The sequence below is a fragment of the Hippocampus guttulatus genome, chromosome 11, assembly GCF_054856545.1.
Source record: "Hippocampus guttulatus isolate MCC_2025c chromosome 11, RoL_Hgut_1.0, whole genome shotgun sequence".
NCBI lineage: Eukaryota > Metazoa > Chordata > Actinopteri > Syngnathiformes > Syngnathidae > Hippocampus > Hippocampus guttulatus.
In genome coordinates, this window is record NC_141271.1 from 7,721,417 (window position 1) to 7,749,166 (window position 27,750).

Below are 27,750 nucleotides of genomic sequence, written 5' to 3' on the forward strand. Positions count from 1 at the left end.
TGTCAGAGTTTTCATTTCTGATACATATTTTCACACGAGTTCCAGAATAAGAAGTCTTTTATTATGAGACATCATGAAAATGTCACAAACAGTAACAAAGTTTTTTCTTTTTGTTGTTCATTAAAAAAAAACTGGATTATATTAAGTAAAATAACTTTTTTTCAGTTCACTTCAACAAAAAAGTGGATTAGATTAAACAAAATAACTTAATGAGGGTGACAGAAAGGAAGGGGTGTAAACATGGCCGACATTATGCCTTTTAAGTTGACTTTTCAGCCACGTTATGAACATCAAGAATATTGTGAGCACACTTGGACAGCTAGGAGTTGTTTGTTCACTAACGCACGTCACGTGTACGTTTTGAGGATTTTTTTTTTTGGTAGCCTCTTAAAGTCAGCAAGCTAAATTACTGATTGACCCTCCACCCCCTTTCCTCGACACAAAATGGCAGGCGACACAAAGAGCGAAAATGAAGCAAACGTAGAAAAAACTGTGAAGTACTGTCGGGAAAACAAGCCCAAACAGGCTATTTACACAGGGGATGGCTGTCAATAGTTTGTGCCTTTGTCAACAATACCGACACTGTATTTTTCGGACTATAAATTGCACTTATTTATGTGCATATTTGGCTGGTCTTGTGATTTATACTCCGGTGCGACTTGTACACAGTATATTAAAATTTGAGCCCGAACACCTAAAATCCCTGTTATCTACTCTTGTTGACTTTCTGTACTTTACCGCCACCTTCTGCACACTGCTAGTAATGCGCCAGAAGTATTTGCCGACTGCGAAGACAGTAGAAGTAGTCATGCATTCCCACTTGTGGCCACCTTCTGTACTGTACGCTAAAGAAGGTGGCAGTAATGCAACCGAAGTATCTGCCAACCATCAAAATAAAGTAAAGGAAGAAAAAGATGCAGGACAACAAGAACTGTAGTCATGGTAACGAAAGTGTGATGTAACTGCTGCCGCAAGCAGACATATGTCTGCCACAACAAGGATTTACTCTTTACGCCAGCAAAAGGTGCAGTAAGTGTCCAGGATTCTACATTTGGCCACAATGCCACACAGGATTTTTGATGAGGTCAGCCATTTTAAACCAAAAATGTTTTTAAACAGTTACTAACGACATTTTCGAAGGCAACGACAACTCATTTGCTGCTGTCAACACAGGGTGCGTTTTCAGTTTGACACCCCACTCTGGGGGAGTGTGCGTTTGGAAGGGTCGAGCGCACTCCCCTTTCCAAATGCAGCCTATGTTATAAAGCAATCAGCAGCTCAGGCATGAAGTTTCCTTTCCTTGTACTGCATGACCCACTGATCTGCGGCACTCCTTTTTCGGCGCACTGTTTGAACAACGCTCTGAATTTCCCAACGGTCAGAGGAGGCAGGAGGTTGGTATTGTTTTTTGGGGGTCAAATAAATGTCACCCAAAATCCAACTTATACTGCGGAGCAACGGCTATGTTTTATTTTTTTCCATGATGCATTTTTTGACTGGTACGACACATACTCCGGAGCGACATATAGTCCGAAAAATATAGTCAATCATTGAGATTTTTTTTTTCCTTTTGCAAATCCAGCTTCTCAATACATAAAAGGTTCCCTAAAGGAGAAGTGTGTTGCTTTTTAACAAACAAGAGAAGGAAACTAAATTGTCCCGCAGGCTTCCCTTGCACTTGACGTTGTTGACGAAGGAGCAACAAGGTGCTGGGCAGTAGGTCTTAGTACACTGTACAGTAGTGTGTGTTAGATGTTTGTGTGCGTGTGCGGGCGTATTCACGTGGGTTTCCCTCAGGCCTCGCTCTCGCCGGCCGATGAGGTGTTCTGCACCTCCTCCTCCAAAATGGGCACGATCAGGTTGTCCTTGGACATCAGGTTGTACTTCATCACAAAGCGGGTGAAGCGGTGACACAGGAATGTTTCATTCTGTTGGTGCACAAATATCATCATAAAAAAAAAAAAGCAGTGTTATGTACAACTAAAAAAAGTTGGCGTTCAGGTGAAACTAAAATAAAAGGGAAGCATCGCACACTTATAGTTCAGCAGAATGGGCGAAATTTGGGAGAAGCTGACATGGGTTGTTATTCGCTAAAAAACATACACTGTACCTATTAACGGTGCGTAGAATCCCAGTACTTGTTACGTTTATTTGTTTGTTGTGTTTTTGTTTTTTGCCTTGTCTTTTTCAACCCACTCCACGAACCTGAAATCTTACATTGTGTAGTACAAAAATAAATTATTTGAATTGGATTTGCAATATCTTTGTACCACAGGATTATTTTGCTCTCTTATATAACATTTCAAAAATGGATACAAATAACGTATGGTACTGAAGAAATGAACTTGTCTACTCTAGATTTAGTCACATGTTTTTAAATGCACTTCAAAAGGATGTACTTCAATTAGTTTTGCTCTAAAGTCATCACAGTTTATGAGAGCATATTTTATGAGAGCTGTTTTTGACTTTCCCTCAATAAAAATTATTTTTTCAATTGGTAGTACAGTTTATAGGTCACACGACTGGTGCAAAAAGGTTTGAAATGATTTGCCTTGAGTTCATTTTGCTATGACAAAAAATTATATAGCAGGCATGTGTAGACTTATCCACTGTGTAATATACATATTCATATACATAAATTAGAATATAGAAAAGCTACAATTACGTGGGTCAATTAAAATATTGACTAAATAGATTACAATTTTTTCATGTACGTTTTTTAAAAATTTGGTGATAAAATGAGAGCCAACCTAAACCCAAAATTAACCATAAAGAGTAGATTAGATTAGAATACGACAACAGCAGTTAAAATGACTTTGTATTACAGAATCTAGGTATGAAGTGACATTCTGATCCTCCGATGTTCTCATTCATTACGATGCACAAACTACATTTTTTCGCCCATCTCACAGGTGACTAGTGTCATTTCCCAAGCAAACGCACCTCATATTTGTCAAATATCTGGCGGTGGTGGAAGTAAGCGTGCGAGAATATCCGATAGATGCGGCGGCACACCGAGCCCAACTTGGCCACCGATGACTCCTTGATGCTCACCCTAGAAAAGCAAATCAGATGAATAAGCTTGGCAAAAATACATGAAAGACATGCACGAGTAAGCCACCTGCTGGGGAAGTATTTGTTGCTATTGAGAAGACAGGCAGCGCCGTCCAGTGTGTGCCTGGTGTAGTCAATGGCGGGGCACTGCACGTGTCAAACACACACATCCACAACACAAAAGTTAACACAAGATGGTCAGTGACAACGTGGGTGGAGGAGCAGTTGCGGACTTGCCTCTTTGGGGGTCTTGTGAGCAGCGCATAAAAAGATCCACTGCTCGGTGGCCGTCATCTGTGTGCATGTGTCTGGATGGCACTCGCTCTGGAAGCCCAACACCAACATCACTACAGCACATGTGACGCTTCACGGCATGGTATGTGCACCTACCTGGAGTTTGACCGCTAGCCCGTTGAGCTCCAAGCAGAACTGTCTACAGTTGACACACACAAAGACACAAGCTCAAATAAGTTCTTTGCACGTCGTTCATACCTGTAAACTCCTTATGTTGGGTACCTGTTAAACCAAGGACACCTCTGGAATTAAGATATCATATTCATACCTGAGGTGCTCATATTTCCACACCCCCTCATCCTGACCCTCGGGGGGTTCCAGGATTTTGTCGATATTGGAGCAATCCGAGCGGATGTTCTGCTGAATGTACTGTAACGCAAACAAAAAAAAATTGACTCTGAGACACAGCAAAGTACTCTGCCCCGAGTTGCTAATGAAACAGCAAACTGGCCATGGCTGTTTTTTTGTTGTTTTTTTACCCTGAATTGGAATTCAAGCCATACATTATTATCATCTCACACAACAAGCAACAAGAGGTTGCACAACCTTATATCTATCCGTTTTTTTAAAATTCCATTAAAAACCACTCATGGCAGATTGTCTTGGGAAGGAAGTGGAGTGCTGATTGAATAACACAGGCACGCGCCTATAGATATGAGCTCACACACCTGTTGAACAGCCAGGGTGCTGTCCATCTCCTCAAATGACTCATCCGGCCAGTTGTAGAAATCCTAAAGAAAAGGAATGACGAAATTAGGTGACAAAACAAGTGTTTCAAAATAATCCCAATACGGACACGAGATAAAGTTAATACAAAAGCAAATACAAGCGAAAAGCATACAAAAACATCCACTGAAACCTGTTTGCGTCCAATTTATAACTACAAAGTTAGCTTGAGGCGAGCTCATTACGTCAACCGGGCTATGACTGCTTCCTGCAAAGCTAACACATTCGGAGGGTTGGTGCTGGAAAGAGAGCGACTGTTATTTGTTCATATTTTTTGTATTTGGCAATGTACACAAGGGTGTTTGTGTAGTCAAATCTACCGAGGGGGGCATCGGCGAGTTCCAGAAACTAGACCAAGGAAATGCTAACGTCAGCTAGCTGCCTAGCACCAGCGCGAGCCCTTCCGACTGGAAGTCAGCGATCGACAATTTCGACATAGATCCGGCGGTGAAACCTCGCCAGTCGGGTGGGGCCCCGTCACGTCGTGTCGGTGTGTCATTTTAAGCGGTATTGGCCCCTTTCCGGTGGGCGACAACGCACCTTTGCCTTGGTTCCAGGCCGATTCCTCCTGAGAACTGCAGTGCCCTCCGCCATGACCATCTCGACAGAATACCCGGATGTGGGACAGCCGCTGGGATGTAGTAGGGGACAGAAGCGCGACTTTACAGCACGACCGTCACCAACGTCGAAATACATCAAATACATTTCGCAGTACTGTACTAAGTTCAATACAGTTCCTTCATTAAAGTACTTTCAATTTTGTGTTACACCCACGTCTTCTTGATACTACAAAAATATTGCACGAGTCCTCTGTTCTGTTTACGACGAGTTTGTATGCATACCGGAATGAGATGTCTTGTAAAGTAACAATTAAAACAGTATTTCACTCAGATACACATTTGTAAGAAATACAATTCTGGGTCGTAAAAATAAAACAGTCAAAAGAAAAACAGCATGGGATTTATTGCACTGTGCGTCGTAACCTGAAAATGTCGTATGTTGAAGCCAAGAGCCTTCTGTACGTCATTCATTATAAATCGTTTTCCAAGCTAATTTGTGTGTGTTATTCAACGTTGTATGAAAAAATGCGTGTGGGGTGAGAATCATATTCATTATCATGTTACTGAAATGACGACACGCTGCTGGCTGGTTATTGAGAACCTAAGACTGTACAGTACAGTATTGTACGACCAATTTTTTATGGTGGGCGGGGCATCCGCCATTCGAACAGTGGGGGCTGTTGTGCATTGCCGTATGAATAAAGGTGAGTTGTAGTTAGCTTATGTGACACTTAAGTAAGAAAAAAAATCTAATGGTTAAGAAAGCCAAAAGCAAACAGTCCAACTGGGAATTTATCTCACACCAGAAAAAACAACTCCCTTCACTAAAAAATACTGTAAAGCAATTTGTGCTACCCACCCTTTCACCATAGACATGTGTCAGACTCGAGGCACAGGAGTCAATCAAATAATGTGCCTCGACTTCATGTTTGTTGCTAAAATACCAAAATTGCAAAGTCTTCACTCTTAAAATTGAGATATTGCAAGCATTTTTTGTTACCAATCACTCTTTTAAAATAAATCTAATATTTGAACATTTTAAACTTGCCTCTGATATCAAAACTAGTTATTCATCACTTTGGTAGTTGTACATATGTAATGAGTATTTTGGTGTATATATGTATGAGACGATCATACATTTGCGTTCCATTCGGGTCTAACACAAGCTCCAAATCCATGATAATGCATGTCAAACTTTGAAGAAGAGTCTATCATCTCTCCATACAAGGGCTGAGAAAATAAAATGCTGGAGAGGCTTAACTGGCAGATTGCTGACGGGAGTGGGATATAACTCCCGGTGTAGCATCATCCCTGGATAAATAATCAATATTACTCATCAATAACGTTATACTATTGACGCTGCTCATCTAAAAGAGATATAAGATAAGAAATCCTTTATTAGTCTCTGAATGGTTCTCCAATTCCCAATTTACAGCAGCAAGGTTATGAAAGGAAGAAGTAGAAGAACAAGATATAGGAGCTGCTGGAAAGGCAGTACAAATATTTAAGTATTTTATAATTGGATTTCATTTTTTAATTTTTGTCAAATTCAGTATGACCCAGCTAGGCAATTGGGCGGCACCCTCGAACAGTCTATTGACGAGCCGCCCCTGCAATTATAAAACAATAGAAATAAACCCTCAGAGCATGTGCTCTAAATAAACACTCACAATATAGGATTTGTTAAATCTTAAGTCATATTTTCCTCGTGTCAATCCTATCTTACACTAACATTTTACAAAACAGCGACAAGCTTTGTTAGCATTTAAAATTGTCTGGGTTTTTTTTTGGTAACACCAAAAAGTAATCAAGGAAAACGGTGTACGTCGAGACAGAAGCCAATGGCCCATTTTATTATTGTAACAAAATGTGATTAGAATTATTTACAGTTGGCATAAACAAAACAAACAAAAAAAAAGACATGATTTCTTCTTCTCTCGCTTTCTCTTTCTTCTTTCTAGCACATCTTGCCTTAATCCACATATTTGCCCAGAATGTCTCCATCACGGAACAGGAAGTACTCCTACATGGCAAAACGAGACCATGAAGTATGAAATGCAAGACAACGATAAAAAGCTTGATTAGACAAAAAAGGTACCACACCTTATCGTCTAAAGTGACTTTAGTTCCACCATACTCTGGTAGGAGGACCTTCTCACCGACCTTCACACTGACTGGCTGTAAATTTCCTTTCTGCCAAGAAAAACATCAACAATCGAGTTGGTTATATTACAAGATGAAAAAAACATGCTCTCGACCCTCAAACACTTTGTCATGTTCTGACCTGGTTGACAGATCCGGGTCCGACTGCCAACACTGTGGCCTGCAGCACTTTGCCTTGAGACTTCTCAGGCAGCATGATGCCGCCCTTGGTTACCGTCTCTGCCGTGAAACGTTCCACCAGCACGCGGTCAAACAGTGGCAGGAATTTTCTGAAGGCCTGCAAAATTTTACAAACCAATAGCAAAATGATGCGAAAAAGGTGGCATACTTTCAGTTTTAACGTTAAATGAAGGATACATTAAAATGTATATATTTTTTTAAAAATATATAAAAGGTATTACTGTTTGGATAATAATGTTTTGACCAGAACTTTAATGTTAAACGTGTTATTTTTATTATTCCTTTTTTGAGAGCATATTGTGACTTAATTCTCTTAATAATGTAAAATTGCAAGTTTTCATATAGCAAAATACAATATATTTTGCTACAATACTGTGGTGTCGTTCTTGAATGAAATACATCTTATTGCAAAACATTTTGACTTGTAAAATTTCATTTTTTGGGGTCAAACATGTTTTCTTACCAGTAATAAAATTACCACTTTATTCTCATGAAAACGTTTGTAAACGTTTTTATGAATTCAACTCGATTCTTTCGACATTATTATCCAATTACATAACTTTATTCTTTTGTTTGTGTGTGCCTTTTCTGTGTATGACCCAGAAGTCGGTACAAAAAAAATAAAATAAAAATAAAAAATCGTTGGTTTTTAGAACAAAACTCCAGTGACTACATGAGCCCACCAGGAGGGTGTTAATGTTTTTTTCCCCACCAATCAACTGGAGGCTTTTTTTCAACTTTTACTGTCAACCTGCTAAGTGAACTTAGTGCCAAATGAATTACATTTAAGTTAAGTTGTTGTCATACTTGAATAAACTCGGTTTTGGTTAAAATGTTGTAAGATTCGGCCATGAGGAATGATTAACTTGATGGGATGGTTGGGTGGAAGTGGGAGGCACATGACAAAAGTTATTCGAGTGAGTGCAATGAAAGTCAGCTGGTCTTCATTTTGGGTTTAGCTGGCAATTTGAACAGACATCAGCTAGCTGTAAAAGTGATGGGCTAGGCACGGCAGACGTTCACGTGACATTGACTCAAGGTCGCTTGTGGGTGGGGAGGGGGAGTTGGTTGAAGGCTATGGGGGTCATTTCACTTGAATTGCAAACACGGAACTAAGAAATGTGTTTCACAGTAGATATTCCATGAACATTTCACTGTAAATTTGTTTTGTTTTTAGGAAAAAAATGTTCTTGATACAACACTCCAATAGAGATACATAAATTGCCTACCGGGTACAATTTATCCCTATTTTCCCATGTTCTTCAAATGAACAGTACTAATGTGTGCCTTTCCAAATTAACCACTGTATAATAAAACTAGAATAAAGTAAAACTGAGGGCACCACGAAAACACCTGACACACTATGGAGAGAAAAGAATTGCCAGTCATTTTGTTTCATTTTACTTTTCCCACAGACATATTAAACCCTCATGATGTTTCATTAAAACAGAACTGCTTATATTATCATGCGCAGCTAAATTGGTTTTTTAATGTCACAATAATTTCTTGTCTATGGTTATCATCACATTTTCAATCATCTTTGCCATCGGTGGTACTCTTCTGATGGGGAATTACACAAAACAGCCAAAGAAAAAACAATTTGCCACACACTATCTTCATGCGTAGTTCACATCAGTGAATTACTATGGAAAGGAATAACGCTGTTAACACGTGGTTGAAGCTCAGTCTTGACAATATAATCACGCCCAAATAACACATGGTGTTCATTCATTACGCCGCAGGTTACGGTACCTACTCATTATGCCTCACCCCGGTCATGTTTATTAGGAAGTTTAATAAATGTTATGAGTCAGTTGTTTCCTTAGTTGCATGACCTTGTCAATGACTGGTTATGGAAGGCTAACATTACATGCTACTCGATGCTAGCCGGCAAATATGTTAGCATGATAGCTAGGAGGTTTACGAACTACAGAAATAACATTTTTATGTCATTACTAATATATAAACAGCTGTGTGCAAGCTTACCATGACTTAATTTGTGACGTCTGTAGGTCGACGGCGTGTGGATCCCAGTCGAGGTTGTTCTCGGTGAGGGTAGATGTGACAACCTGATCAAGGAGAATCACTCCACGTGAGGAAACGTCCAGAAAGGTTTGTGCGCATGCGCCCTGCGTGCGACCTGAGCGTGCTCTGGAAAGAGCGAGAAAATTCCAGCAAGTTTCGTGGGAAATCGAAATAATGTCATTTTATTTACAAACAAATGTCGCTTATTATTAGAATAATCTTGATAAGGAATAAAATTGATGCGCCACTATTTAGCTTTTTAACGAATTTCCGCATTGAGCAACATTGCACAATGTCAACTTTGACCTCTTTTTTTCCTCCAATAGGGCAAAGAGAATTTTCTGGAATATTCGCCCCGGAACGAGCATTCATTTATCTAAACTCAACCTTGTTTAAGTTACGGGGCAAAATGGAATTGATTTTGCAATTTCTATTGTACAACCCCATTATTACAATTGAAATATGGGTTAAAAGCTCTAAAAAAAGGCCACAAAAATGACTTCTTTTGACAGGAATAACGTTATTCAGAATCCGGGGCTTGCCGGCGAAGTACCCGGATGTGTGATAGGCCATGTGCGTCTCCATCAGTCAGCCCTCACCTCCAGTCGTTATATCACCTCGTCTGACAGACGTGCCTCCTCTGCAGCCGCTTTAACAACACACACCTTGCGAGTAAGTGTTAATATTATTACAATTACCTTATGCCAACGGCTACAACTAACAGTCATTGTAGCTACGCTGGCTCATAACAAAACAATTTGCTTAGACGAGAAGATAAAAATGTGACTAGCTAGCTACCTAGCTTCACTTGCTTCTTGCTAACAGATTTTACCACTTTTCTGCGGGGTCACAAGCTTCACTAACAGATTTGACCACTTTTCTGCAAGGACACATTTACTTAAGTTATTGTTTCACGCTCAAATAAAATCCTTAACGGAAATAATGTTACACCAGAGAGTCCACGATTAACAATCATGTAATTGCGTGGTGGGTATCATGTGCAGGGAGAGTGACTTTAATTTGATGAATGAATTGACGAGCTTTTCAGAAGGGAATGGTCGTAGTCCTGTAGTAGTGGTTGTTCATCAGGCGTGGAGAGATGGAGAGGTACTTGCGCATGCGTTTTTGCTATTTGACCTTGTGACGCACGACCCTGCACGAGGACACGTGGGTTGGTGAATGAGCAATGTCACGCTCATCAAATAGCTCATTCGCGTTTACGCAAAAGGCACCGGAGGCTGGTTTGGGTGAAATTTAATGGCCCTGGAGCAATGGTTCAAATGTATTTTTTTAATAGTATGTGAATTGAAGTATGATGTTTTGTTTCAACTGATTCAAATGTATACAAAATGCTAATAAACCAATCAGTTGTGTTGTTACTCAATTAGAAATCAAGTGTAAGTTCATTCATTCGATTCCTATCCCACTAATGGCCACAAAGGACCTCTTCTATATGGTGTTGTGGAATAGACAAATGGACTCGGACAATGATTGCCTACTCGTACTTTGCTTCCAATTATACTTGGCAGGCATCCTTAAAAAAAAACAAAAAACACGGCACTATTAAACGGCGGCATTTAATAATAATGCTACATTTCTTCTTCTTTGTTTCCACAGACATGTTTCATCTCCCCACAATCATGAAGCAGGTGAGGCCCGTGTGCCGGAAGCTCGCGCCTCACCTCACCCGTGCCTACGCCAAGGATGTCAAATTCGGCGCAGATGCCCGTGCCCTCATGCTGCAAGGGGTTGACCTATTGGCCGATACCGTTGCCGTGACAATGGGCCCAAAGGTACAAAATGACAGTGAATGCAACAGTCAAACACAATTTGTTTAGTCACTTGGTTAGTGTTATTAAAAAATCAACAACCTAAGAAGAATTCAAAGAAATGATTATTGTGTCTGTTGCAGGGCCGCACGGTCATCATCGAGCAGAGCTGGGGTAGCCCGAAGGTGACCAAGGATGGCGTGACAGTGGCCAAGAGCATTGATTTGAAGGACAAGTACAAGAACATCGGTGCCAAGCTGGTGCAGGACGTAGCCAACAACACCAACGAGGAGGCAGGCGACGGCACCACCACCGCTACCGTGCTTGCACGCGCCATCGCCAAGGAGGGCTTTGACACCATCAGCAAGGGTGCCAACCCCGTGGAGATCCGCCGCGGCGTCATGATGGCTGTCGAAACTGTCATCAGTGAGCTCAAGCGCCTTTCCAAGCCAGTCACCACGCCTGAGGAGATTGCACAGGTGCGCGCGTTCATTAACAAGAAGAAGGTCAAACCGCTTAACACTGGTTGAATATACCTGTAGATTAAATGACATTTTGGTCATGTCTTTTAGGTTGCCACCATATCAGCCAATGGCGACACAGAGATTGGGAATGTCATTTCCAATGCGATGAAGAAAGTCGGTCGCAAGGGTGTCATCACTGTGAAGGTCAGTGACTTTTTAGGTTGTCTGTTTGAGATAATAAAATACTTTAGCTCATAGTATTTAACTAACTATCATAGTATGATAGTTTTAAACTATCATGTCATCAAGCCTTAGTTACTGCAGCACACAAAGGACGTCTACTGAGCTTTTTTTTTTAACTTATGCATCTAATCGAGGCACGAACGTCATTTTGTTCCATTGTACAATATTTTAATGTCAAGATGTTTTATACTATAAATGATCTCCATTGCGCTCTTCCAGGATGGAAAAACTCTTCATGATGAGTTGGAAGTCATTGAGGGTATGAAGTTTGACCGTGGTTACATCTCCCCGTACTTCATCAACACGGCCAAAGGTAAGAAGCTTGCTTTTTCACCATCACGACTGCCAAACAAACTACTGTGTGATGGCCTTGAATGATGCAACATTGCCTGGATTTTCCAACTGCGCAGGTCAGAAATGTGAGTTCCAGGATGCTTACCTGCTGCTCAGTGAGAAGAAAATCTCCAGCGTGCAGAGCATCGTTCCCGCCCTGGAAATCGCCAACCAGCACCGCAAGCCTCTGGTAATTGTGGCCGAGGATGTGGATGGAGAGGCCCTCAGTACCCTGGTCCTTAACAGGTCAGCTTACAAAATAAATAAAATGAGAATAAAATAATGATTTATTCGATTGATATAATCTGACATGTATGTGTTTGTCATTTTGCAGGCTGAAGGTTGGCCTGCAGGTGGTAGCAGTCAAAGCTCCAGGGTTTGGAGACAACAGGAAAAATCAGCTGAAGGATATGGCCATTGCCACCGGGGGCACTGTAGGTCCAGTTGAATCCCTTGTGAAGGCAATTCGGAAGAGAAAAACTCAGCATTGTAAAGTCAAACTACCCACCCCTCATAAAAACGTTAATGTATTTCAAGGAACATCCTAACTTTCATACAAGAGCAAAATAACGTGGCCTCACGGTGGCGACCAATCTGTAGTATGAGCAATTGTTGGCTAGTCCTTTGAACCACATCCTCCCTATTTATCTGACATCGGACGGTTGGCACTCCTCAGGTGTTCGGCGACGATGCTGTCGGCGTGGCTTTGGAGGACATCCAGGCGCACGACTTTGGCAAGGTGGGCGAGGTGCAGATCACCAAAGACGACACGCTGCTCCTAAAGGGCGCCGGCGCGCCGGCCGACGTGGAGAGGCGGGCGGCCGAAATCGTGGAGCAGTTGGAGAACACCACCAGCGACTACGAGAAGGAGAAACTCAACGAGCGTCTGGCCAAGCTCTCGGACGGCGTGGCCGTGCTTAAGGTGCGTGTGCCAGTCAGGAAGGCCTAACGGTCATGAACGGCACGATAACGCCAGCGTGTCTCGTGCAGATCGGAGGGACCAGTGATGTGGAGGTCAACGAGAAGAAGGACCGCGTGACAGATGCCCTCAACGCCACCCGGGCCGCCGTGGAGGAAGGCATCGTGCCCGGCGGCGGCTGCGCTCTGCTGCGTTGCATTCCCTCCCTGGACGCCATCAAACCTGTCAACGCCGACCAGAAGATTGGTTAGTAAAGAGCTTACTCATTTTGTGAAACAAATCTGTGTCGTGGTCTAAGCAGTTCTCGCTCCCTATCAGGTGTGGACATCATCAGGCGGGCGCTGCGCATCCCAGCAATGACCATCGCCAAGAACGCTGGCGTGGAGGGATCGCTCGTGGTGGAGAAGATATTGCAGGGCCCCGCCGAGTTGGGCTACGACGCCATGCTGGGCGAGTACGTCAACATGGTGGAGAAGGGCATCATCGACCCCACCAAGGTATGGTGGTCTCCTTTGGATATTGTCGCTTATCCCAGTGAAAGGTTTTGGGGTTCAAGCGTCCTCTCCCTCTGCAGGTGGTGCGGACGGCCCTGCTGGACGCTGCGGGCGTGGCCTCACTGCTCTCCACTGCCGAGGCGGTGGTCACAGAGATCCCCAAGGAGGAAAAGGAAATGCCGGCTGGCGGGATGGGTGGCATGGGCGGCATGGGTGGCATGGGCGGTGGCATGGGTTTTTAAGAAGACATGTCCACCTTACCTCATCGTTCCTTTGTCCCTCCATGACTGTATAGACTAAACAAAATGACGCCTCTGAGACTCTGCAGTCAAAACTCACTGAAGACAACTAACAGGAAGTTAGCACTGCGGGTCGTCAACCCTTCTACTTTGCATACCTGGTAGCGCCAGCTTCAACGAGATCAGCTTCTTTTCCACATCGTAAATCCACAACAGGCTGTAAAATACATCGGACCACATATGTCGACGGCCATTTTCTTCCCCTGCAGGAATTCGGGAGCCAAGTTTTCAGGAGCAATGCCCTCTACGGCTTGGTTGAATGTCGGCCATGTCATGATAAAGTAGATCTCGTTCCGACAGATGGAAGATTTAGGAATGATCATAACCATCAATAATGTTTATTCCTTTTTGGCATTACATTGAGTTCCTGCAGTGGAAATCTGTCTCAACTTCCTGTAAAGTTCATATCTTAAAAACAAACAAAAAAAAGCAACATTGTTTAAAAAGAAAAAAAGACACGCAGAGTGTGAAGCCAGGAATGTGTTGCTGTCATTTATTTGTCATTACTTAATTTTTCTTTTATATATATATATTGTATGTCATGGATTTTGCCTGGCTGATGAACCAGGTGAAGGCTTATTTGATTTAATTAAACTGATTTTTCAAATGATTTAGGATTCATTGTGATTGCAGGCATCGTGCCTACAATTTGATACGGATACCACAAATGAGGTCTGTCCCCACCCACCTAACCAAGCCCTCCACCCGACACCCCCAAAAATCTCGATTCTGAAAAAGCATTCAACACCACTTGTTTCAGAAATGATGAAAACATCCCTTCATATATTTTGTATGTAATAAAATGGCACACTAGCAGTAAATACTCGGTACCATGTAGGCATTAATAGTGATGATTTTTCTTCTTGGTATATTTAATAAATCCAAAATTTTCTGTGTTCGGGTTCTTGTAATACAGTACATATCCTGAAGTATTAATTGCCATCAATATCACAGTCCGCCCTCCATGCAAATGCTGGACAAAGGAGGTAGCCACTAAATCAAAAACAAGTTAAATTACTCACCGTGGAATGTGTTTGCAGGGAAACGGTGGCATTTAATTATTACGTTACTTATAATGCTTGAGTTGTTCTGGGTAGCCCGCTGCTTCTCTGTTGCAATGATTTGTTCTTCTATGGTTGTAACATTTTACTTTGCACTCATTTGCTGCACTTGAAGCAAAGACAGCTGTATATAATTTATGTAGAATGTGTGGCATTCAATGTGAAAAAAGATGCGAGTCTCCTTCGAGGACATCTTCAAGGCTTGAACTTTACTCTACTTTATGACAGCAGCATAGACTTCTTACCATAGAGGCAGATTTATTCTTACCATTCACATGATGCAGCTATTTTGGTCCTGCTGCCAATTGAAGGGGGGGAGACAACACGTTTTTAGAAAAAAAAAACTTTATATATCATGCAGTTAGTACATTTTTGTTGCAAATGCCATTTTTGAAAACACAAAATCAGTCCCTTAATCAAAAAAAAATACACTATTCCCTTTTTGAAAACAACCTGATGTGATATTTACACTTAAATAAATATGTGAGCAGGTTTTTAAAAAGAATGATAAAAATACGCATGGGCATACGTACTGGCTTGCTTTGCTATGTTTCTTTAAAAAATAAATAAAATAAAGGCTTCCTGATATTGCACATAAAATACTATATACTGTACATTGACACACCTCTTGAGTCCAGCATGGAAATAGCTTTGCTCTGTGTAGGTAACAGCGTCAACAAATGACTACCATGAGTGAATAACATATGAGCACCCTTCTTCCAACATTTGCTGTCTATCCAAAACATGACAATTGTAGCAAAGTGGGTGGGCAACTTCGACTCCTTTGTTGCTGAAGTCCAAACATCTGATCCAGCCCACCAGGCAATTCTTGAATACAAATGAAATGAGAACTCCTGATGGGGGCATGTGAAAGTCAGCTCGTGTGCCAGATGGAGGCTCAATGCAAGTATATGGAATTAATCTCAAAGGGGGGAAAAAACAACCTGAGAATCTGGAGAGGACGTCCTGAATGTTTAGGTTTCTGCAAGCATGAAAGTCTTCAAGGTGGTGCACAAGATGTTTGGTTAAGCACATGGTGATTCATCAAACGTCATCACCGTGCTGCACCCACACAAAGTAATGAAAACTCATCACAAATTTGGGAACGATCGGAATCGCTAAAATGGACGCTTCAAACCAAAATGGATTACTACTTGTGTTATTTCAGTCACTCCTTGAGTCTCCTCTGCAGTATTCCTCCGAGTGCAAAAGAGGTTCGCCATTGCCTATAGATGGCATCAAAATACTACTTTTGTCCGAATTAAGCTCCTCAACTCATTTCAATATAGTTCCCTGGCACAGAATTGCCACAAAGCAGCAGCAAAGCACTTTTTTTGTTTAAATGAAGCCCCTCAACTCACTTCAACATCATCACTTGGCACCAAGATAGCGACAAAACCTCAAAACCAGCAAATAAGAAATAAGTCGAAAACGCATTTGAGGATGCTTAACTGCAGATATGCTGGGATACACTGGAGTCAAGATAGATTTGATTCCCTATATACAATATGTTGGTGAGTGAATCTGGCATGGGGGGGTGAATTTCCCCATTATTTTCTGTTTGATTTTTGGTTTGGAACATGGGGAAGCCTTCATATTTATTCATTTGACCTAAAAACATTTACACAACAAAAGAAACAACTTCAGTGTTTGCTTCCTAAACACACCTTCTGAGGAACAGTCACAAAAAGCCTCAAAACATGAAACCCACACATTCTCTGAGCATATCATTACCCCCCATCTCCAATATCTTATCCCCCCCTGCCGCCCAAATCTTATTTTTCACCTGAAATGGCCCCAATCAGAAAAAGGTTCCCTGCCTTTGTCAATCTAAGCAAATCAAACCAAACCAATGAAATGTGGGATGGTATGTTTCCCGCTGGTTACCTGTTTCCAATAAAATATTGCTGACCTGACACCAACTTGTAATCTCCAGTGGGAGGAGCTTGCAACAAGATGCTGGTGAGGGGGAAAAAAAAAGCAAGTCAAACAAGGATCTTGATCTTGATGGAACAAACAAGCTGACACACAAAGTGGTGCTAAGCTTGCGTGCTTCGGTAATAAATCTGCTCTAAAACCAATAGAAACATTCAAAGAAAAAAAAAGACAAAGGCACTGGCGTTTTCAGGTAAAACATGAGTCGTTGCTTTCGTTTTCTTTGTTGTTTTCCACTCCTTCGCTGCAGCGTCGCTACGTGTGGTGAACCTCGTGGAACATGAGCTCACGCGGGATGGGCGTCTCGGGGCCGTGGACGGAGGTGGCGCGGCGCTCGAATGCCGATACCATCTGCTTCACCACCTCGTCGAAGAACACGTGCGCCAGTTGCGAATGGATGAGTGAGCGGAACTCGAAGGAGATCTGAGGAACACCAATACTTCTTTGAATGGGAAATGCAAACAAGGACCGCGGCGCACAATCAAAAGACATGATGAATTATATATATATACTGTATGTATATATATAAACCCATAACGCAGTGAATGTTTAAACACAAATACCTGGGAAACACTACTCACTTCTCGTATATTAAACATCACTATCGTAGCTCACGTGTACCATTTTAAAATGTTTCTCCTGGCACCCCAGATTCCCATTCTTTGTCAGTGCCATTGGTAAATTGCAACTGAAACCAATTTTGAGAATAATAAAATTGGTTAACCTGTAGGTCACGATTGATGTATTGGCCACCTCCAATGTACGTGTATACCTATCTCATATTACCCCCAAGGGTCAAGCAGCACAATGGCGACTCAACTGATACTAATTGTGACCCAAAAAACGGTTTATTTTAATAACTTGATTGTCAACACGGTAAAAAGTTTATAAAGTCAAATATTATACAGTGATATTTTTTATCAGTAAAAACACATTGCATTTGAAGGGGGGGGGGGGCTTGCAACGGTTTGATGGCATTCCCAAATATTTGAATAGGGAAAGATGATCTGTTTTGTTAGGAGTCAAACTAGTATCTCAAGGTTTTGTTCAAATGATTAGAAATAAAATAACCTAGTTGTCGTGTGTGTGGAAAAACAAAACTAGGAGCCTAATTTTAAATGAAATCAGATACAACAGGTTTTACATAATGTGTCCATTTTAATCATACCTAGCTTGAAAAAAAATTCGAGTGAAAGGAAATGCTTTCCTATAAAATACTGTACTGTAAATTTAATGGACAATGTCAATCCATTTTTCAGTGGCGTATGATTCTAGTTTTCACCATTTCCCCGTGATGGACTTCTGACTTGCTGCCAAGAGTATATCAAGCAATTTGTTATCTTTAACAGTGCTGTTGTTATGCTGTAAATCTCCCATATAAAAACAATTAGGTTTAAAAGGAACAATTACTGTATAACAAATGCATTATGTGTGGATCTCTAACCATTCATTTATTTTCTACAGTGCTTGTCCTCAAACAACCACTCATACGGTGGCACCTATTTTATTTTATTTTTTTAAATACAATCACAATTACAAAAGTGCATTTACCGCACACGTCTCATAGCCAAAATCGGATGTCAAACTGCATCGTGTAGGCATCTTGTTGATGTTCATTTTAAAATGTACTTACGTCAAAGTCCACAGTGCAGGTGCGAGGGTAGCCAGGTAGGCCAGGGCTGAAGCGCCAAATCGTCTCCAGGTGGTTAAACAGTTTGCCGTCCGAGCAGGATGCCTGACGGGTGGCAGAAGTGGGACAGTTTCATTTTGTCAGTTAGCCTCGTAAACAGTGCTATCCCTAATTATGAGTTAAATTTGTTACATGACCAAGATCATAACTCAATCTATCTGTATATCAAATCGATTTCCTCTTTGAAAGGAAGTGAAACGGCATTAATCAGTTCCACCCTCAAAACAAAAACATTTTGTTCCATGCTGTTAATAAAAAGAAGTGGCACGGTACTGTATTGCAATATATAATACTGTATAAAAAATATAGAGAATCAACTTGTTTTTGATTCATAAACAATGCAAAGGCGTGTTCTAGTTTTTTGACTGTTTTTTGGTGGGAAAGGGTTAGGGAGCGTAAACCTGGAAGATTTTTGTGGAAAATCTATACTGGAGATTTATAAGTGATTTTTGAGGAGATTTTGGGGTTTAGAAAAGAAAAAACAAATCCAATGCAGTTCAACTGTATAATTTTATGGGAGATGGCAGACATGGCTTACGTGCGCCTTCCACCAGGTCTTTTACTGCCTTAACCTCAGGGGTGCACATAATTGGTGCATATGAGATGTGTGTGATGTAAAATAGCTGATCTCAGGGTTGCATCCTGCAATTATTTTGTTGGAATTAGGAAATTAAAACTGAAAACCACAGGGGAAAAAGTGAGAAAGAAAATGTATTCAGTTATATTAAAATCACATACCTACACGTGTTAAAGATAAAACTGGCCCAGATGTGCCATAAATCTTTCAGTTCATCCATGAGGTAATAGGCCCAACACGTTTTTGTGGATTTGGTATGACAAGCAAGACAAACGCAGTGCCGGTATATTATTTACATTCTGAGTGAGTTGATTTTTGTGAAAAAATGTCCAAAATGAGATCTTAGACTTTATGTTGGTTTGCTGTTTGGCAGTTTTATGCCATCCTTGAATGGTAATTTTCATGCACAAGGGTCTTTTGCACTGGGTAGAAAAGAAAAAAAATATGGTTACTTTTTGTTTGTTCAAATTCTTTGTAATTGAAGGCTGGATCTTTTATATGTACCTTGAGGAATGTATGAATAAAAATGACAAATATTAAAACAGGGCGGCCCGGTAGTCCAGTGGTTAGCACGTCGACTTCACAGTGCAGAGGTACCGAGTTCAATTCCAGCTCCGGCCTCCCCGTGTGGAGTTTGCATGTTCTCCCCGGGCTGCGTGGGTTTTCTCCGGGTACTCCGGTTTCCTCCCACATTCCAAAAACATGCATGGCAGGCTGATTGATCACTCAAAATTGTCCCTAGGTGTGAGTGTGGGAGTGCATGGTTGTTCATCTCTGTGTGCCCTGTGATTGGCTGGCAACCGATTCAGGGTGTCCCCCGCCAGCTGCCCGGAGACAGCTGGGATAGGCTCCAGCACCCCCTGCGACCCTAGTGAGGATAAAGCGGTTCGGAAGATGAATGAATGAATGAATATTAAAACACTATGATGGACATTACTTCAATTAAAAAAACAGACATATGCACATCCTGTATTTTGTCCATAGGACACTTTGATTCTCTACTCTTTCATCTAGAACGGCTTCAAACGACAAAGCGTATGAGGGAAGAGTGGTTAAGATTGAACGACTGTCCGTGTTTTTATAAGATAAGAAAACCTTTATTAGTCTCGCAATGGAGAAATTCCAGATTCACAGCAGCAAAGTTATGAATTTATGCTGTCTTGTGTTTATTATTTACTTTATGTTAACTGTTTTGTAAAAGTGCTTTGTTACAGCAGCAGTTGTTGTGAAAGTGCCATATAAATCAGGATGTATTGTATTGTATTATATATTTAGAATTGCATTTTTGTCATTCATCTGATTCGGAAATGCATGGTCCTGGTGGCCATCCAGTAGCGCTGATGAAAAATTGCGGCCCCCTCCATCATTTAAGTTGACCATCCCTGACCTATAGGAGCAGCTATCAAAGTTTTTACACCAAGTGGCACTGAAAAAAAAACTTCAAGTACCACCACCATGACCAATGTTGAAATACAATAGCATAGTACATTTCATGTTGTACGCCACTGTAATATTATGGACACTTTGAATAAAACGCTGCACTTGAATACGGTATAGGAATCGCTGCCTTAGATTGTGCAGATATGCTAAACTTAGAAATAAAGTAGCGCACCTTGACCAGGTGGGGGCGCACTGTAGTGACGAGGGAGGTGTAGTTTTCAGTCACTGGCGGGAAGCCCACAGTGAGTTTGGCCTTGCAGTACCCGGTTCGCTTAAAGATGACGTCGGACTTCTTGCACCAAGGAACAAAGAGGCGGTAATCCTCCACGCCGGCCACCACCTCGTACATCTCTTGCATGGAAAACCTGCACACAAAATAATACAAATGTTTATGTTTAAATGAACATTAAATTGGGAATTGACTTCCTTTTATACTTGTGTGACGATTTCTTAAAGATTTCTTACTCCTCTTCATTCGTCATTAATTCACTGTAAGTCATTTTCATAGCTGTGACCAATATTGTCAGCTGTTTTAGAGCATTCTGACTTAACTTTCAATTGTGTTGTGTGAAAATACAGTAAAATACAGTTTGTTTTGTTTTTTTAAACTCATTCAGTACCAGCCAATTCTGGACCAAGTCTGAAAAGACGTTTAAAAACGTCTTCGGGAGTGAATGAGTTAAATGCAGCAAAGAAACACTGAATGACACAGACTCACCGCACAACTCAAGTGTGGCTTCTTTCCACGGTTTGTGTTGCCATTCACTCCACAATCACAATCCTGTACTTGGCTTTCTACGAACTATCATGACGCATACTCTTTTTATATCATACATACTCTGCCTGGGCGTCAGGTGCCTCAACTTGTCTGACTGCCAACATTATGGCATTTCTTTCCCTCATAATCAACGAGACGAGATTCACGCCCTTGTCTTTATTATCATCAACTCGAAACCTGCATTGATCTCAAAGGTAAAGTGAGGTCATGGTGGTATGGCTTAAAAACCAGAATTTTACTGACAAGCTGGACAAGATCCAGTTCCATTTTTGGCCATTGAAAAATAGCCTTGACAAATTGGTCTACATACATTAGTGGCAGAAAGTGGGTGTGTTCTAGTTGACAAATATTAAAACACGCATCAGAGAATGAGTAAAAGGTTTAAGAGACCCTTTTAAATATTTGATCATTTTTCACATATATTATTAATATGAGATAGTTTAACGGCTGTTAAATGGGACTTAAAAAAGACATGTACAGTAAATAAATGTTTTATGATGGAGACAGCTGGAACTGGAACAAATTATTCTAGATAAAAGTGAAGTCAAAGGGAATATGTTAATTTGAGTGTTGTGCCACAATGGTGGATTTCAAATTATGTAAGCGCCACACAGACACACACAAGATTTGAACGGTAGGACTGAAATGCTAGACTGCGACACAGCCTCGCCCCCTTCAAATATATATTTGTCATTATTATGTAACAGCAAGCGTGACACAGTGCATGATGCTTCTGATAAAGGACAAAATGACTTCTTGTATGCACACTAATTCAAGTAATACAACCACTTAATACATCAAATCCCCCCCCCCCCCCCCACACACACACAAAAAGAATAGGGCAAAGGAAGAGAGAGAGGGAAAAAAAGTAAGAAGCGTGTGGGTACCAGACCAAACTTTCCGGATTGTCTCATTTATCTTAACTTAGGATTTCTACCAAGGCAAGTGGTAGCAAACCAGTTAACTCATTCACTCCCAAAGACATTTTTAAACTTCTTTTCAGACTTGGTCCAGAATTGGCTGGTACTGAATGAGTTAAAAGCCGGGAATAATTGGGTCCTAACAATTGAGCAGTATCATCTATTAGCTAAAGACGTCACTAGAAAGACCACAGGTGAATAACACTTGAAGAAAATACCCACTGGGCGTGAAACCCGATTAGCTCGACATACCCAATGATGCGTCTTTCAGCGTATTCCCTCCTCTTGGAGAAAGTGTTGGCAATGTTGAAGAAGGCGCGGGCGGGAAGGACCACGCTGCGGCCAGGCATGGCGGTGCCCAGCAAGGGAGGCAGGCGCGTCATCAGGATGCCATATGATGGGAGGTACCTGCTGGACACACAGCAGACACAATGCCACCTTAGCCCACTTCAAGCGTCTTTACATGCCTTTAGGGATGGCCATGCAGAGGACATTTCTTAATGGATGAAAAATGTAATGGTCACTTCCTCAACATGAAAGGCATAAAAAGCATTTACAATTTCCAGTAGCCCATTTCACACAGTGATCCACATTTGACTTTAAAGGTTGTGTTAAGAGTCCTGACAGATTTAGGATGCACCTGTATGTAAGGAAATGCTGTACACAAGTAACAGTAAATATATTTTATAAGTCAAATTTGACACCGGCGCTGACATCATGATTTGATCGCAGCATATGGTATAACATAGCGCCTTTGCCGGGTTCTGTTAAAAAGGCTCAGACGAACAAATGCTTGGTCTTCTGTCATGATTTTGATGAGCCAATTCTGCAGGTTCTCTGTGAAAGAATCAAGCTAAAAGACAGCACAACACGGAGATGAGAGTTCAAGCTAGTCTGGAGTCAAACACACAAGTCAAGGCAAACAATGTGTAGACTATCGATTCTTGTTGAGAAATGTGACACGTGAAAGCAGTATAGTGGCAAATATCAATCCGACAGCTTGGTAAATCGCTCCCAAGGTGCGAAAGTTGAAGGAATGCAGACATATTGACGTGCGATCCTTCCCACACTCGCTGTCCAACAGTGATGTAAAATATAATGACAATTACAATCGGTCCCAAACTAAACGCTCCAGTCTTTCTTGTGAAGGTGGTTTGTCCTTTTACACAGGACTGTTTTTAATAAAAACAGATTTAAAAACTGTGTCACTGTGGCTGCCCTATAGTTTCCTGTGTGTGGCAACCATTTCAAAAATGTTGCCGTCTATACATGGGGAAAAAAAATAAAAGTAAGAGATCACCCCTGTGTCAATGTACCCTTATTTGACTTGAATCAAAGTCTGCTGCGGCCGGTTAGGGCAACATCTTTTGGCCGTTTCATCATACACTTGTCAATAAAGGCAACCAAAATTCCACAACAACTCCAAAAATACAAAAACGTATTGATGGATTTATGGCTGCTATCCCAAACTCACTGCTATGGATTGAGAGGTGTTATGTGGAAGCTGTCATGCTGTCATTCACCAAAGCATGTGACAGCATTGCAGGTAAAAAAGGTCAGGGACGCCGACACTATTAGAGCGTGAAGGATGTCAATGCAATTATTATTTCTGTTCAGTTATGTGAATGATAAAAAGATCATGCTCTTCCACGAGTCGTAAAACCTGTCTCGACACGTCATCAATGAGAAGTTACCAATAGGTGTCATTGAACAAAAAAAAAATTGGCTCTGTGCAAATCAGATTGAGGGACTCGCCCATTCCTGACGGGTTGAAACCTGATCCACTCGCCGTGTGACCGACTCCGACGGTCAATGCAAGTGCAACCTCAGAATAGAAGAAGGCCATCAATGTAGGGGGGGGAGAAACAGAAGTGCACAGTAGTGAAATTAACACATCATACCACGAGCTCCGAGTGGTGTTTGCGGTAGTGTGGGAGCCATTGCTGTGCAAACCTGTTGGGGACATTTACTGACATTTGGTGTAATGCATCCAAACAATTTCTCGCCTTAAATTTTGCGTCACTGGAGACTACTTTGCATTCCATCCCGGCCTTGTCTCACTCACCACTGTCAGCTGGCGAGACGACAACGCTTCCTTTAAGTCTAAACTCACTTGAATTCAATGACAAAACAAAACTGGCATACATTCAAATCCTTTGACAAAGTTTCAACAAATTTAACAACAAAAAATTTAAAATCTATTCCCCCATGATAAACAATGAAAATATTCTATCACCATAACATTTATAAACTGCAGTTGCAATGTCATAACTAACATTTTAATTGTAAAAGATCGCCAGAGTGTAGAAATAAGTCACCAACTGTTATATTATAAGAATATATTGTATAGTATAACCTTTTAAGATCTATGAATGCATGTCTAAAACTAAGTTACAGATGTCATGTAAGAAACGATTAAACGGGGGTTGTACATCTCTCCATCCAAAAAACGATTTGATACGATTCTCGCTACGATTCAAGGATGTAACGATTTTAAAATGTAAAGATTCTATTCAATTACAATACTAATCGATATGATGCAGCTGTAGCTTTTGACATGCTCATTAAAATGCAACATGGAAAAGCTCTCGGAAGCCCAAACTTTCCAAACGACAGTAATTAAAATCAAAGAAACAACAAATCATCGGCAACGCTTAACCGATTTATAGCTAGTCTACCTTGCTCATAAAAGACAATTCGATACATAACACCCATGGAATCGTTTCACGTAAAGACACAGTATTTGGATGGGACGGCATCGAAACAAATAAAAACACAAGATTACATACACAACTTACCATTAGGCTGAATGTAGCTGTTGTAAATGGTGGGAGCCCTTCGCTTGTTTTGCCAGTCCAATCCCGGGGTAAATTGTTCTCAGTTGCCCCACCCGCTACATTATTTGGCCCGTTCTCCTATTCCAAGAATTTCTCCAAAACGTATGGGCCAGGCGATATGACTTAAAAATAAAATGTCCTATTTTTTTGTCCCTTCAAATAAAAGAAAATGCAAACATTATTCAAAGATTCGTGCATTTGGCACTACAAACACAACCTCACATACACAATTTAATAAATCATTTTAAATACTCAACATTTGACCTCAATAAATGAACAAAGATTTTGTTTGGGATTAACATGCAACAACAAAACTTTCACTGAACACAATATGAATTATCATACTTTCTGAACTATAGAACGCTACTTTAAGTCCAATACTTTGAATCCTGCAGCTTTTTTTTTAACTGACAAGCTTCATACCACCATTAGAATTAAGATAAGATAAGATATCCTTTATTTGTCCCACACTGGGGAAATTTACAGCCTCCAGCAGCAAGAATGTAGGCAGAAAGAAGAAGAAAAAACAAACAAACACTGTTCAATTAAGTGCAATATAAATACAAAATGGATAAATCGCAGTGCTATTTACAGTTGTTTTCCACATCATTTAATTATTATTAATATTATTGTTGCTATTTTTTATTCAGCAGCCTGACAGCAGTTGGTAGGAACGAGCGTCGGTATCTCTCCTTCTTGCAGCGCGGGTGTAACAGTCTCTGGCTGTTATTTTTGTTATATTATAATTATGGCGCATTTACAGCATCAGGTGTGCATAAGTGGTAGCACTCCAGAGTGGTTTAGATCCTTTTGGCAGGCACGAGTTTTAGTGTGAGCCTTGGTTGCTCCGAGTCCTGCTCTGCCCCTCCGTTCTTTGGTGTTCCACAGGGTTTTATTTTGGTGCCTCTACTGTTTTTAATTGCATTTGATGACCCTGCAAAAACATGTTATGCAAAAACTGCCATGCGGATGAGAGTCAAAACTTTGTCCTGCTAAGCAAAAAGTATGCTTTCTCCTTAAGGCCACTTTTGTCCGGTCTAGAGGAAATCAAAGCCTGGATGGGCAGTGGATTTGTTTTGGGGGGGGGGGGGGGGGTATATATATATATATATATATATATATATATATATATATATATGATTCCTCGTCTCAGTGGTGTTTTAGCTAAACCCAAATGTCTTGAACTTGACTTTTAAATTGGACAGTTATTTTAAATTCGACAGGCAAATCAGTGTTGTTCAATCTAGCTTCTTTCATTTTAGGCAGCTATGGTAAAGCCTCTCCTTTCTACCAGCACTTAGAAACACTAATCCATGCCTTTGTTACAACTCGGCTGGATGACTGTCATGCACTTTATGTTGGAGTCAGCCAGTCTTTCTCCAACCTCCCTCAACTGCACCGCTAGTAGCTGGTTAGACCACCACGAAAACAAAATAAAACTATGCTGGTCTATGCTGTTATTTTTAAGCAGAGTATGGAGTATGCCTCCATACTTTTATCATTCTCAAGGCCCTTCGGTCCACAAAAAGGGTTTCGGTGGAACATGAGAAAATTGACAAGGTCAATAGAAGTCATGCTGGGCAGTACTTTTGGGTCAGCAACCCAGCCTCTCTGTTGAAGTTTATGCAGATCCAAATCAACTATCAAACGCAATTTGTTGTCATACTGCGCACTCGCCTGTCTGTCCAAAGCCTCCGTGCACTTGTCCATCGCTACAGACTGTGACACCCCACCAAAAACTTGATGTATAAACTAAAATCTAGTACTGGCGTTTGCACAGAAAAGGCAAAGCTGACCGACAGTATGGTCGACCCCATGGGATTGTGGACTACGTTACTATTCTTTGGCACAAATATCATAACATTCTACAGAACGAACGCCTGGGACCAAGTGGCCCAGTACTGATCCGCGACCTTGTGTTTGGGAACCCCTAGTACCCGGTCGATGACATAGTATGATTGTACGGTATTAAATTATGAAGCAACTGATAATTGCCCTTCTGTAGAGCGCTAAATTAAGTCATTACTTGACAATTAGAACACGACATAACCACTTACAGCAACCACAAGATACTGTACAAATATGTCCACCCCGTGACATTTTCTGAGATCGTGACAACAGATTTTCTATGCAGGATCTCGCCTTTGATTAAACTGTCCAACATCACTGACACGATACGAAATTGAAATCCATAGTGGAAATGGCGTAAAGCTAAGTTTCAGGTGGTAAAAGTATCAGTGTGTTTTCTGGACTTAGTCCACACACTGTGGAATTTATTAACGCTTACAATTCACACAACAAAATTACCACGTAAAGTAATGCAAAATGTTGGATAGAAACCCACTAAAACGTCAGCAAAGTTTGGGTACATTTTTACAGATGACAAAATCCCTTCAACCAGAGAAACGCCAGTGTTTCGTTCGCAGTCCAACTCGCTTGCAGATAGTTCCAACCGGTTATGCTGTACGTCTTCCAAAAACACACGTTTACCTGACATTGCTTCTGGAGCGAACGTCACGGGTGGTCACGGACGGTAACGTCTTCACATAAGCGGCGATTTTTCGCAAACTTCGTGCTCCTCTCGCCATCTTCCCCACGAAGTTTACTCTTCTCCACCTGGTAGCTCCGAAGCGGAGAGTCTCAGAACAAGCCCCGCCTTCTTCCTCCGATTCTGACTTTGTATTGGCCAATTGAGGAAAGTTTAGTGATTTTAATTGGTTACTTGTGAAGTACGTCACCGAGGCAAAAAAATAATACGCTGCACTGTCACGAGATGTTGGCTCGGATTTTTCCTTGTAACATGATTCACTCAGTCAAGTGCACTGGACTTTTAACCTTTTTGGCCTCTTCATTGATGTAATCGATAATATGTTTGGATGTATATATCATTGAAACATTCGTGACACGGCGAAGTCATCTTCGATGAAGAAAGTAAAAGATTTAGTCTAGCCTAGATCAGATGGATCTTGTTATACAACCATCAACACAG

General features: G+C 41.1%; 4 protein-coding genes across 6 annotated transcripts; 1 reads left to right on the forward strand and 3 right to left on the reverse strand.

Annotated features, from left to right (window-relative positions):
* Window positions 1-39: 39 nt before the first annotated feature.
* On the reverse strand, window positions 40-4,785 carry mob4 (MOB family member 4, phocein). Its single transcript, XM_086123645.1, has 8 exons — window positions 4,615-4,785; window positions 4,017-4,079; window positions 3,617-3,717; window positions 3,445-3,487; window positions 3,292-3,378; window positions 3,122-3,201; window positions 2,944-3,055; window positions 40-1,928 (listed from the first exon to the last, which is right to left on the reverse strand). Exons 1-8 carry the CDS (start codon window positions 4,777-4,779, stop codon window positions 1,794-1,796), a joined length of 786 nt encoding a protein of 261 aa, XP_085979771.1. The 5' UTR covers window positions 4,780-4,785; the 3' UTR covers window positions 40-1,793.
* A 1,671-nt stretch (window positions 4,786-6,456) lies between these two features.
* hspe1 (heat shock 10 protein 1) lies at window positions 6,457-9,115 on the reverse strand. Its single transcript, XM_086124570.1, has 4 exons — window positions 8,964-9,115; window positions 6,919-7,074; window positions 6,738-6,827; window positions 6,457-6,657 (listed from the first exon to the last, which is right to left on the reverse strand). The coding sequence occupies exons 1-4, from the start codon at window positions 8,964-8,966 to the stop codon at window positions 6,607-6,609; spliced, it is 300 nt and encodes a 99-aa protein (XP_085980696.1). The 5' UTR covers window positions 8,967-9,115; the 3' UTR covers window positions 6,457-6,606.
* A 455-nt stretch (window positions 9,116-9,570) lies between these two features.
* On the forward strand, window positions 9,571-14,133 carry hspd1 (heat shock 60 protein 1). Its single transcript, XM_086123324.1, has 11 exons — window positions 9,571-9,674; window positions 10,620-10,795; window positions 10,915-11,250; window positions 11,344-11,439; window positions 11,698-11,791; window positions 11,889-12,057; window positions 12,146-12,245; window positions 12,488-12,733; window positions 12,802-12,976; window positions 13,049-13,227; window positions 13,305-14,133. The coding sequence occupies exons 2-11, from the start codon at window positions 10,622-10,624 to the stop codon at window positions 13,464-13,466; spliced, it is 1,731 nt and encodes a 576-aa protein (XP_085979450.1). The 5' UTR covers window positions 9,571-9,674; window positions 10,620-10,621; the 3' UTR covers window positions 13,467-14,133.
* Window positions 14,134-14,772: 639 nt separating this feature from the next.
* Window positions 14,773-27,399, reverse strand: coq10b (coenzyme Q10B). 3 transcript variants are annotated; one of them, XM_086123327.1, is made up of 6 exons: window positions 27,252-27,375; window positions 24,723-24,914; window positions 22,177-22,335; window positions 20,399-20,591; window positions 18,153-18,254; window positions 14,773-16,942 (listed from the first exon to the last, which is right to left on the reverse strand). In XM_086123327.1, exons 3-6 carry the CDS (start codon window positions 22,305-22,307, stop codon window positions 16,775-16,777), a joined length of 594 nt encoding a protein of 197 aa, XP_085979453.1. In that variant the 5' UTR covers window positions 22,308-22,335; window positions 24,723-24,914; window positions 27,252-27,375; the 3' UTR covers window positions 14,773-16,774. The 3 variants fall into 3 exon arrangements, with proteins under 3 accessions (XP_085979453.1, XP_085979452.1, XP_085979451.1); XM_086123326.1 differs by lacking the exon at window positions 24,723-24,914 and having other exon boundaries at window positions 22,177-22,332; window positions 27,252-27,399; XM_086123325.1 differs by lacking the exon at window positions 24,723-24,914 and having other exon boundaries at window positions 27,252-27,399.
* Window positions 27,400-27,750: the final 351 nt, after the last annotated feature.

Excerpts from the sequence above, each read along its gene's own strand:
- mob4 (XM_086123645.1), bottom strand. The coding sequence starts at position 4,779 with ATGTATTTGATGTATTTCGACGTTGGTGACGGTCGTGCTGTAAAGTCG. Across the intron at positions 3,488-3,616 it reads TGGAAATATGAGCACCTCAG|ACAGTTCTGCTTGGAGCTCA; the intron begins GTATGAATATGA and ends TGTCAACTGTAG. Across the intron at positions 3,056-3,121 it reads AACAAATACTTCCCCAGCAG|GGTGAGCATCAAGGAGTCAT; the intron begins GTGGCTTACTCG and ends TTGCTTTTCTAG.
- coq10b (XM_086123325.1), bottom strand. The coding sequence starts at position 27,349 with ATGGCGAGAGGAGCACGAAGTTTGCGAAAAATCGCCGCTTATGTGAAG. Across the intron at positions 20,592-22,176 it reads GCTGAAAGACGCATCATTGG|GTTTTCCATGCAAGAGATGT; the intron begins GTATGTCGAGCT and ends TTTTGTGTGCAG. Across the intron at positions 16,943-18,152 it reads CCTGCACTGTGGACTTTGAC|ATCTCCTTCGAGTTCCGCTC; the intron begins GTAAGTACATTT and ends GGTGTTCCTCAG.
- hspe1 (XM_086124570.1), bottom strand. Across the intron at positions 6,828-6,918 it reads GACCCGGATCTGTCAACCAG|AAAGGAAATTTACAGCCAGT; the intron begins GTCAGAACATGA and ends TTTTCTTGGCAG. Across the intron at positions 6,658-6,737 it reads AAGTCACTTTAGACGATAAG|GAGTACTTCCTGTTCCGTGA; the intron begins GTGTGGTACCTT and ends TTTGCCATGTAG.
- hspd1 (XM_086123324.1), top strand. The coding sequence starts at position 10,622 with ATGTTTCATCTCCCCACAATCATGAAGCAGGTGAGGCCCGTGTGCCGG. Across the intron at positions 11,251-11,343 it reads CGCCTGAGGAGATTGCACAG|GTTGCCACCATATCAGCCAA; the intron begins GTGCGCGCGTTC and ends CATGTCTTTTAG. Across the intron at positions 12,058-12,145 it reads AGTACCCTGGTCCTTAACAG|GCTGAAGGTTGGCCTGCAGG; the intron begins GTCAGCTTACAA and ends GTCATTTTGCAG.